This window comes from Mixophyes fleayi, chromosome 6 (assembly GCF_038048845.1).
Source record: "Mixophyes fleayi isolate aMixFle1 chromosome 6, aMixFle1.hap1, whole genome shotgun sequence".
Taxonomy (NCBI): Eukaryota; Metazoa; Chordata; class Amphibia; order Anura; family Limnodynastidae; genus Mixophyes; species Mixophyes fleayi.
The window spans coordinates 77,347,333-77,358,213 of NC_134407.1; the positions used below are offsets into that span (position 1 = coordinate 77,347,333).

The window sequence follows — 10,881 nt, forward strand, 5'->3', positions numbered from 1 at the left end:
TGGCAGCTGTGGTTTCTGCTGGCCATTCCTTTTGTGCTTCTCAGCCGCCAGGCACAGCCAAGCAGTGTGCAGCTGCATAGTTACTGGGTATACCCAGTAATACACTAATTGGTGGATGGAGCTGGCAATTCATGAATTATAGTAGTGGGAGGTCTCCACAAACTGATTGATGAATGACAAACTATCCAACAATCAGAGTGCAGGATGCTGTCACATGGCCTGTACAGAGCACCATGAGACAGCAAGGAATTCCAGAAGGACTAAGTAGTTTAATTCAGTCATCCCCACATATCTGTGGTCTGATTTTTACACCAATAGTGATTATGGATGGGGAGGGAGACAGGCTTCTAGACCTCCTCCCTAAAAGAAAATGCCATATCCGCTCCTGCTAAGGATTAATGATATAACTGAGACATGAGGCACAAGATAATTGTTTTGTACTGGTACTTTGTACTGATACTTTGTACCTCATGTTTCAGTTACTAACTGCAAATGAATATGCTGAATATGGGTGTAACCAGTATATGGTTGCCTGTGATGAGTGCAGTCATGGAAACATAATATTGTATTTACCTACCTTTAGTATGTCTATTTGTCTTGCAGGCGGCAGTCAAACGAGCAGATCATTTAGAAGCCCTCCTGGAACAGCAACGCAAGCAGCTTTTGGCAAAGTAGTCACTACTTCAGATGTGACCCTCACTCCCCTTTACCCAGTGTGGCCCCCTCTAACACTACTGCAGGATTTTCAGTTTGTGCTTTACTCCACTTCCAACACTTGTGCATCCTGTTTCTGACTATAAAGCAAATATCTTTTTTTTACTATTAGTCTACTGTGTTTCATTGAAATCTGTATTTTAAATAGTCGTTTGAAATGTATGAAAATAATGTTACTTTACAATGAAGAGTGTTGAAATTATCTATAGATTGAAATTCTGATATTTATGGTTTAAGATTGTACTTCTGTGTAAATTACTGGGCTGACTCCAACATTGCCTCATACAATTGCCAATGGCCTTATCTGTGAGGAGTTTGTGTTTGCGTGTGTTTCCTCCGGGTGCTCCGGTTTCCTCTCACACTCTAAAAAAAAAAACATACTGCTAGGTTAATTGGCTGCTAACAAATTGACCCTCATCTGTCTGTGTGTGTGTGTGTGTGTGTATGTTAGGGAATTTAGACTGTAAGCCCCAATGGGGCAGGGACTGATGTGAGTGAGTTCTCTGTACAGCGCTGCGGAATTAGTGGCGCTATATAAATAAATGGTAATAATAATAATACAATTCTGCCAAGATCTTATTTAATCTCCATCACAAGATTATAGCCAACACATTTATAAAAGTTCTTGCCCTGTGTTGGTAAAACAGGATGTCAGGATTAGTGCAAAATGCAGTATTTATTTGTTCTTCAGAGAATTTGTATGCTTTTAATCAACTTACAGAGTATCAATTATGCCTAATTGATTTACTGAAGAAATCCATCCCTCATACTTATCTGTGATAACATTTGCTAAAGCTGGCAAATTGGTCAATTGGTGGCCTCAAAATAATCTTCTTGCCTGAGCACGATCCTGTAATAAATGTTTTTTTGGGGACAGAAATTTTCATATCAATTTCAAACATTTGACAGATGATTGCTTTAAGACTGTTTATGCGGTATCCCCCGGACTGCAAGAGCAGCCACAGTTTGTGATCCAGTTAAGGGTGCACTATTGTGCTTGACTATTGTGACAGATTGTGTATATGTACACTGCAAACAAAGAGGTTCCTCCAGCCTTTGAACCTGGAAATATTAAACTACCAACTTGTTATATGAAATGTACTATTTTTACTACATAGGCCTCCTTCAGAAAATCACCTATGAAATTGTGGCTCTCACTCTGTTTTATACTTCTTGCAAAAATGCATTTTCTCTATTCTCCTTTGGGGGACATTGGGGTATAGAGTAGGGACAGGGCGAACTGGCACTTTAAAACTTCTGTTAACTAAGCCCTAGCTCCTCCCTCGCCATACCCCACTTCCTGTTAGCCTTAGTCTAGTTTAAGTGCCCAGCGAATGGGCTGTGTCTGGGCTGCTGCACAGCCCAATTCTGTTTTATTTTCGTTTAGTTTTATTTTAGTTTCTTTGTGGAGGCTTCTGCCTCTTGTCATGTGACAACTGGCAGCTGTCAAAACCGCGGCTGTAAATCACCGCTGACAGCGAATAGCGTGGACTCCTGTGTGCTGTCTAGAGGGGGGGAATTGGAGGTGCCTCTTCTGCCAGACCCCTCCTAGGAGCTGATTCTGCAGAGACACTGCTGCAGCCACCACTGCGTGCAGGAGGAATAGCAGCAGGTAAGTGTACCCTCTCCCTGCACAGTGGTGGGAGATTGGGGGATCATTAATCGCAGTGGGTTTCCTAAGCTAGGCTGTCTCTTACTAGGGGCAGTCATAGGGTTAATTTAAAAAAACAAACAAAACTATTTTTGCTTAGGGGACTTGGTCAGGTTAGGGTCACTAAGTGAGTGAGCCCTGCTAGGCATTGAATTGGTGAAGCAGGTTGTCCTGATGGACGCCTGCCAAACCAGTGCTGGACCCTGGGGGGAGTGTTTTTCCTCTATTGCACTTCCTCCTTGGTGGTCACTCACTCCCTTGTGTGCAGACACCAGAATAGGCAGCCGTTTTACAGCTCCAGCTTCTCCCTTTTTCTGTCCGGTGCCCTGTAAGGTAACTGGTTGGTGGTGGTTGTTTCCCAGGGTTTTGTCTTTTAGGTTGTGGGGCTGTTTGGCTGTATTGCAGGCTCACTTTATGTACTAGATTTGTGTGCCGCTTGTCTTACATACTGTGTTTTTTTCACTGTTTATTTGACTATAATCTGTGTTTTGTCTCATCTGTTAACATGTCAGATAGGGAAAAATCCATGCGGGTTAAGGCTGGGGTAACTTCTATGTTGAAGTTCACCTGTGCCGCCTGTAATGCTAAGTTTCTGTCCGGACAGTCATGTGCGCACGCCTTGTGCGCAGCCTGTCCATCTCAATATCGCATGCCGTGTGCACTATCGGGTGCTGGTTCTGACTCGGCGGAGCCCTCCTGGGCTGGGTCTCTTAAGTCCTGGGAGGCTGATGTTGAGTCTAAAAAGGTTCTTGAGACAATTCCTTTCTCTGGGGTGTTTTGTTTGGCCCTCAGCTTGACTCCATTATCAGTCAAACAACTGGAGGAAAGAGCACTTTCCTTGCTGTTAATGCTCCCAAACAAAGAATGTCCAGGTTCCAGTCCTTTCCGTCTTCAGACAGGTCTCAAGGTCAATATTCCTCAGGCCAATCCTCCAGAGGTCAGACGTCCGCCCCCAGGGGTGGTTTGCAGCGTGGGCGTCTGGTCTGGTCTGCTCGACGTGTGGCAGCTAAGCCTACAGACAAGCAGTCCGCGTGATGGGCATTTTGCCGCTCCGCAGCTGTCAGTGGTGGGAGCCTGTCTTCTCTTCGGTGGTTGTAGCCTACCATGGATGCTTTGGTATGTGGAGTTGTGGGTACAAGATAGATCTGCTCGGTCATCCTCCCAGATGATTGTTTACCACAGGGCTTCCCGCATGTCCACAAAAGTGACTGGCTTTACAAGAAGTGATCCAATCTCTCATTTCTTCTGGAGTGATTATTCCACTGCAAGATTCACAAAAAGGTTTGGAATTTTATCACAACCTTTTTCTGGTGCCAAAACCAGACAGCTCATTCAGACCCATTCTAAATCTAAAATCATTGAACACCCAGGTCAGAGTGCCCAGGTAGAGTTCATGGTGGCTTTGGACATCAAGGATGCCTATCTCCATGTTCCTCCATGGTCTCATATGCAAGTAGTGATACAGACTTCAAAAAGTCCAAGTTGATCCCATCCCAGCAGGTGATTTTTTTTGGGACTTTTATTTGACACCCGACAGCAGCAGGTGTTCTTACCTCTGGACAAGATTCTGGCCTTCCAAAAGCTTGTGAAATCTCTTGGCGGCAAAGCAGACCTCTGTGTATTTCGGCATGAGAGTTCTGGGCAAGATGGTATCTACTTTCGAGGTGGTCCAGTTTGCTCAGTTTCATGCACGGGAGTTCCAGTTGAAACTTCTGTCGAAATGGAAGAAATCTCATCTGAATCTGTTGGGCCAGGTATTCCGCCTGTCTCCGGAATACCTCCCGCGGGTTTTTGACGGCAATAGCGACCGTTTTGTGTTAGTGCAGTGGGATAACTCGTGCAATTCAATTGAAAAAGAGGGAACGCTGCCCCCGCGCGTTAAAATTTGTGTTTGCGACATTTTAGGGGAGTTTTAACGCGGTCATGTATAACACAAAAAAAAGGTTTTGCATAAATTTACATACATTAGATTGCATTACACATTGATAATATCTACATTACAGTACTTTCTTTAGCATATTTTTTAATTGAACTATTTTTTACCATACAATTATCTATACCATGTCAAAACACATTTCTACATTCATATTTGTGCCAAAAACATACCTAAATATAATTAATTTGTGATTTTATTTTATTTTTTATGTTTATTTTATTTCATTATTTTTTCACAAGAAAATCATCTTACACAAGTTAGGCATTAGTGATAAACATAAGTTTAACTTTTTTTCCACATTATTACATGATTTCAAATACTTTTCAGAGGTTTTTTATTTTTAACACACCCCAAGGAGATGCGAGATCAAACAGCATCTTTTACTGTTTTACCCGCCACGTTAAAAAACAATTGAATAGCTTTTAACGCGGATTCCTCTCGCACATCCTATAATTTCAATAGATCTTTCACTGGAGAGCGAAAAAAACCCTGTAGCGTTAAAACTGGAATTGCATTGCGGGTAAAGTTAACCCGCTCGAAAATTATAAAAAAACAGCGTTAAAATGACTCAACGCGGTCAAAAAACAACTCGCTGACAATTGAATACCCCCCCTAGAATCTGATTGCTGGCTATAGGCAACATCTCCACTTTTCAAACTCGCCGAAAAACTCTCAGCTTGATACATTTACCCCTAGATCTTTTTCCTTCTCTATTCTTTCCATTATAATGGGGTTACGCTACTCATGTGAGAGGAGTCATATAATAGGAGAGTTTGTTCAGCCTGTCCCTAAAAGAAACTTTTATGTGCTTTCAATGACGAAGTAAGTCTGTAAGTGAGACACCACAAGGGAAAGCTACAATAGTGGGATACTTCTTGGATGGTTATGCTAGATATTTCCAATACACTCTTCGAGTGGCTATGCTGAATGCTTTTACACCGATGGTGATCTTGTAAGTGTATGCACATAAGGGGACCTCCTTTCGTCTTACATTGGTGGCGGAACATTATTTATTCAATAATTTATTCACTATGGAATTATTGTGCTAATGTGATTACAATTAGGGTGGAGTGTTTTTACAATATTACACTATATTTATATTCTTTCATTTTTATGTGACTGGATTAACATATTCAACGGAGACGCAAAGTGAAGAACTGTACTACATATTAATATAGTAAATAATAGTACCCTTTTTTTATTATATGTTTTTGAAATTTATGTGTATAAGGAAAACAAGCAGCACAGGAATATACCTTACTCCATTTTATAGACTTTTATTTTGCAATTAGTGTATATTGTAACATAGTTGATGAGGTTGAAAAAAGACACCAGTCCATCAAGTTCAATAGGTTATTTCCTACAACAGTGGGTAGTGGAGCGCTTATTCAGAGATTCATATTTCTCTTTCATCCAGTCTGGGGGACACTGCTTACCATGGGTTGTGGAGGGGAGCTTGGGGAGTTGGCACCTAACTAGTTAACTTTAGTACTGCCTACAGACCCCTCCCCTCTATAATCCTCCCACCTCTTCCTCCTCAGGTTTTTTTTAGGTGCCCTTGGAGTTGGGCAGCGTTTTTAGTACTCAGTGTAATTTTTAACTTTTATTTTATTCGTTTGAATTTTTATTTCAGATGGCAGTGCTGGAGTGTGTTCTACTATAGAGAACACACTCACAGCAGAACAGCGCAGGCGCTCCCCTGTCAGATGAGAGCCAGCGGCTCTCACTGACAGGGACAGGAGAAACGGGTGCCTGAATTGGGAGTGACAAGCGGTCTCACGGACCGCTGTCACTCCTGGAGCCTCCCCGATAACCGGCGCTGCCACTGCAGGCATAAAGCGCCGGTTATCGGACATTTCAGATCACTGCGGCCATCTTGGATTTCGGGAACCAGGAGTGCTTCGGTGGCTAAGAAGAAGGGGGCTATACCTGGATCCCCCCTCATGCATAGGAGGGGGCATCAGGTATTATCCGCTGTGGTCTCCACTACTCTGCCATATAATGTCTCCTTTTTTTTGTATGGAGAATTGCTTCAGAGGCAGCATTACTGAAAGGGGGGAGCTAAGAAATAGAGTTCCCCCTCCTTCCAGAGAGAGAGATGGTCTAACCCGGTCTTCTGGCAGAAGGAGGCCAAGGAGAAGCCCGGGAAGAGAGAACTGATCTGAGGGAGCAGGCACCAGGATACTGCTGTTGGACTTCTCCCCTGTTGGGCCTATGGGCTAAGTATCAGATTTATTTAAACACATATTCTGTATTGTATACAAGTGAGCTAGTAGGGGTTATGTTATAGTTCTCCTACTTGCTTAGGTATTATTTTGTGTTTAAAATATTACAAGTACAACTTTTATATGTAGATTAGTTGATTACTTGTAGTTACACTTTTCTCTCCACACATTTATCTCTCTCTCTACTCAGCTAAATTTATCAATTTAAGTCTGCGTATTTGGTCTGCCTTCCTTTATTAAAAATGACAGATAAGGGAAAGGGCCTATTGCAAAATATTTTAAATGTTCTAAATGTAATGTAAAAATTACCTTGTGGGCAGAAGGACCCGTTGGGCTTTTCTCTGTCTGCGAGGCAGGGGTTCCCCCTGCGCAAAACCAGCATGCTTCAGCCCCACTGACGGAGGAACCGGCCTGGGTGACCTCCCTGACACAGTCGGTTTCCTCTTTAGCACAGATGGTTTTTCAATCTAATCAATTGCTATCTACTGTGGCTACTTCGGTGGCTAATAATTCTAGTACTCAGTTGGGCCTCCCTGTTACCACAGGTTCTATTGGAACGTCTATACCAGGACCTTCCTCTTCTCATACAGACCTAGCCCCTGTTTCCACAGAACCGGCATGGTCTACAGCATTTATAAAGGGTTTGGATAAAAACTAAACCAGTTACTTCAATCCCCAAACATTCCGCCTGCTAAAAGAAGGAGGCCTACATCTGATAATACCCTTATGGTCCTTTCAGACTCTGAGGAGTTTTCAGAGGAATAGGGGGAAATTATTTCTGATCCTGACCAGGTTCAACCTTTGGGACAGGAAGAAAGCTCTAAAAGCCAATTTATTAATGATTTGGTTTTAGCAGTGAGACAAGAGTTGGACCTCCCAGAACCGGAGGATACTACTCCTAGAGACAGAAGTCTCTTTAAGAAGGCCAAAAGAAAGGCTATTCGTTTTCCCCCTTCCGTGCAACTTAAGGATATTGCAGAAGGAGCCTGGAAACAGCCTGATAAGAGGTACTCTGTTCCCAAAAAGTTCTCTTCCCTGTACCCATTGCAGGAGGAAGATGTCGTTCGCTGGGAGAGTATTCCAAAAGTGGATATTCCAAAACCCGATTGGACAAGCACACTTTACTCCCAGCTCCAGGTTCTGCATCTCTGCAGGATGTCAATGACCGCAGAGTGGAATCCCAGCTGAAATCTATATTTACGGCTGCTGGTTCTTCCTTTAGGCCCACATTTGCTTCGGCTTGGGTGGCTAGAGCCATGGAAGCATGGGCAGACCAGCTGGCAGAGGCCTTGCAGGACTCTGATTTACTTCCCCTGGCTTTGCATTTGAAGGAGGCATCGGGGTCCCTTTATGAGACGACCCAGAGCACAGCGGCTGTATCCTCTTCTATTCAGGCTGCATTTATTTCAGCAAGAAGAACGTTATGGCTGAAATACTGGGAAGGAGAAGCGGAATCAAAGAAAAGTCCGTGGAAACCATTCCTTTTTCTGCAGCAGGTTTGTTCGGTCCGGAATTGGATACCCTGATCTCCCAGGCAACGGGGGGCAAAAGTACTTCCTTGCCGGTATTCCCTAGCAGGAGCCGAAACCCTCGGGTCAGCCTTTTTTGGGGGACCTCCTTCCTAGAGGACAGTCCTTTAGAGGCAGACAGCACAATTCTCGAGGCTCCTCTGCCAGGGGGAGATCCTCATTTGCAGCTAGATGCCAGGCCTCCAAGACCCAGGAAAAGCATGCGTCCTGACGACCACTCTGTTCTCCTGGAAGGGGCGCCAGTGGGGGGACGTTTGTCTTTGTTTCAGGAACAGTGGGCAGCGTCCTCCCAAGATTCTTGGATTCGGGGCATTATATCAGAGGGTTACAGGATAGACCTGCTGGGCCCGGTTCCACATCGCTTCTTCATGACCCCGCTCCCCCAAGATCCATCAAGAAGGCAGGCGATACAGGATTGTGTCGCCTCTCTTCTTTCTCAAAGAGTTATCTGCAGGGTCCTAGATTACCAGAAGTGACAGGGGTTTTTGGTCAAGAAGCCTGACGGCTCTTTTTCGTCCCATCCTAAACATGGGCCTCAATGTGCACTTAAGGGTGGACAAATTTCGGATGGAATCCCTAAAGAATCAGTTTATGGCGTCCATAGACATAAAAGATGCATACCTCCAGATTCCCATTTGGATCCAACATCAGTCTCTTCTAAGATTCTCGTTGGGATCCTTCCACTATCAGTTTCGGGCCCTTCCCTTCGGCCTCTCAACGGCACTGAGGAATTTTCACGAAAATCATGTCAGTTATGGCAGCATGTCTTCCCTTCAAGGAGTTCAGGTCGTGCCCTATTCAGACAACCTGCTCATCAAATCTTCCACGGAGAATTGCTTACATCATCACTTATCCCTCACCTTGGCGGTTCTCGAGGGCCATGGATGGCTAATAAACTTAAGGAAATCCCAGATGGTTTCGTGTCAACGCATGGTTTTCCTAGGGCTCATTATGGACACCAGCCAGCAAAGGATGTTCCTGCCTGTCGAGAAGATCAATTCTATTCAGAGTATTACTACTCAGGTCTTGTCCTCTCTCAGCCCCTCAATGCACTTGTGCATGCGGCTGCTGAAGAAAATGGTGGCCTCCTCCGAGACCATCCCCTTCGGTCGAGCCCATTCTCGATGTCTTCAGTGGGATCTGTGGACGAAATGGTCAGAATCCCACCTACGTTTGGATCTCCAGAAAATCTCTCTATCTCCAGGGTGAGAGATTCACTTCAGTGGTGGCTGATTCGGGATCACAAGACAGTGGGCAGGTGTTTCGATCCATGGTCTTGGATCATAGCCACGACGGATGCCAGCCTAAAAGGTTGGGGGGGCGGTAATCCTGCACCTCAGGCTCCAGGGACTTTGGTCGGTTCAGGAATCGGCCCTATCCATAAACGTGCTGGAGTTGAAGGCAATTCTACTGGCCCTACGGGGGGCCCAGTCCCTCCTCCAGGGCCACACTGTCAGAGTTCAGTCAGATAATGCCACGGTTGTGGCATATGTCAACAGGCAGGGAGGAACCAGGAGTGCAGCTGCAATGAATATTGCAGTTCAAATTTTGGTTTGGCCAGAACCGGGGGAGTGGTCACTCCCTCCGGAAATTTTCCAGTCCCTGGTTCAGAATGGGGTCTTCCGGACATAGATCTCGGGGCCTCCAGACACAACAGAAAGGTTCACAGGTTCTGCGCAAGGGCAAGTGACCCCTTAGCGGTGGCAGTGGACATCATGACGATGTTATGGGAGTTCAGGTTGGGATACCTGTTTCCTCCGATCCCCATGCTTCCTCGCATACTCAGACGAGTAAGGCAGGGAGGTCTGCCAGTAATTCTAATAGCTCCCTCATGGCCGCGCCGAGTCTGGTACGCGGACATAATCTCTATGGCGGAAGGACAGGGTTTACGTCTTCCATCTCGAGACGACCTTCTTCTGCTAGGCCCCTTCTGTTACCAGAATTTACCTCAGCTCAGTTTAACGGCATGGCTGTTTAAGCTAGCCTCTGGAGGGCTAGAGGTTTTTTCCTCCACCCACTATGATGCGAGCCAGAAAGCCGGTCTCAGCTCGCACCTATCTCCGGATTTGGAAGGCCTATATCAGATGGAGCGATATTATGTCATGTCACACGTCCTCCTTTCGTCTTCCTCGTTTATTGGCTTTTCTTCAAGATGGCCTGGAAGCAGGCCTTTGTTTAGGTTCCCTAGAAGTTCAGGTATCGGCACTTTCAGTCTTTTTTTCACCTGAAATTAGCGGATTTGCCAGATATTAGGACTTTCCTTCAGGGAGTCTTGCATATTCAGTCTCCCTATGTTCCGCCTACAGCACCGTGGGATCTCACCTGGTGCTGGACATGCTTAAAGGGCCTCCCTTTGAGCTATTATTTGTGGCAAATTTGAAGTGGTTGACCTGGAAGGTCCTCTTCTTTTGGCTATTGCATCTGCGCGTAGGGTTTCAGAATTAGGAGCTCTGTCTTGCCGGGAACCATAGCTGGTTTTCCTCAAGAACAGAGCAGTTAAGAACTCTTCGTTCCTAGAGTAGTTTCGGCTTCCATCTGAAACAGGAAATTGTAATTCTGCTCTTTTCTCCCACTTCCCATTCGGATTTAGAGTCTATGGAAAAGTTAGATGTGGTTAGGGCTTTCCGCGTTTATGTCAAAGGAACTTCTCTAATGAGGCGTACTGTTTCTTTGTTGTTCTTTATGATGCTAATAAGAGAGGCTAGCCAGCCTCAAAACAGTCCATTGCAAAATGGATTACGGCTACCATTAGGCAAGCTTACATAAGGCTATCCGTCCGGTGCCAGAGAGACTTACGGCCCATTCTACCAGATCGGTAGGGGCGTC

The 10,881-nt window shown here is 45.1% G+C and overlaps 1 protein-coding gene across 5 annotated transcripts in view; it reads left to right on the forward strand.

Annotated features, from left to right (window-relative positions):
* The window catches only part of CEP131 (centrosomal protein 131), a 105,694-nt gene extending 104,874 nt beyond the window's left edge, over positions 1 to 820 (forward strand). For all 5 annotated transcript variants that reach the window (XM_075216893.1, XM_075216895.1, XM_075216896.1 and 2 more), the window contains one exon: positions 604 to 820. In XM_075216893.1, the coding sequence (XP_075072994.1) occupies positions 604 to 675 (72 nt within the window). In that variant the 3' untranslated portion in view covers positions 676 to 820. The remainder of the gene's footprint in view (positions 1 to 603) is intronic.
* The last annotated feature ends 10,061 nt before the right edge of the window (positions 821 to 10,881 follow it).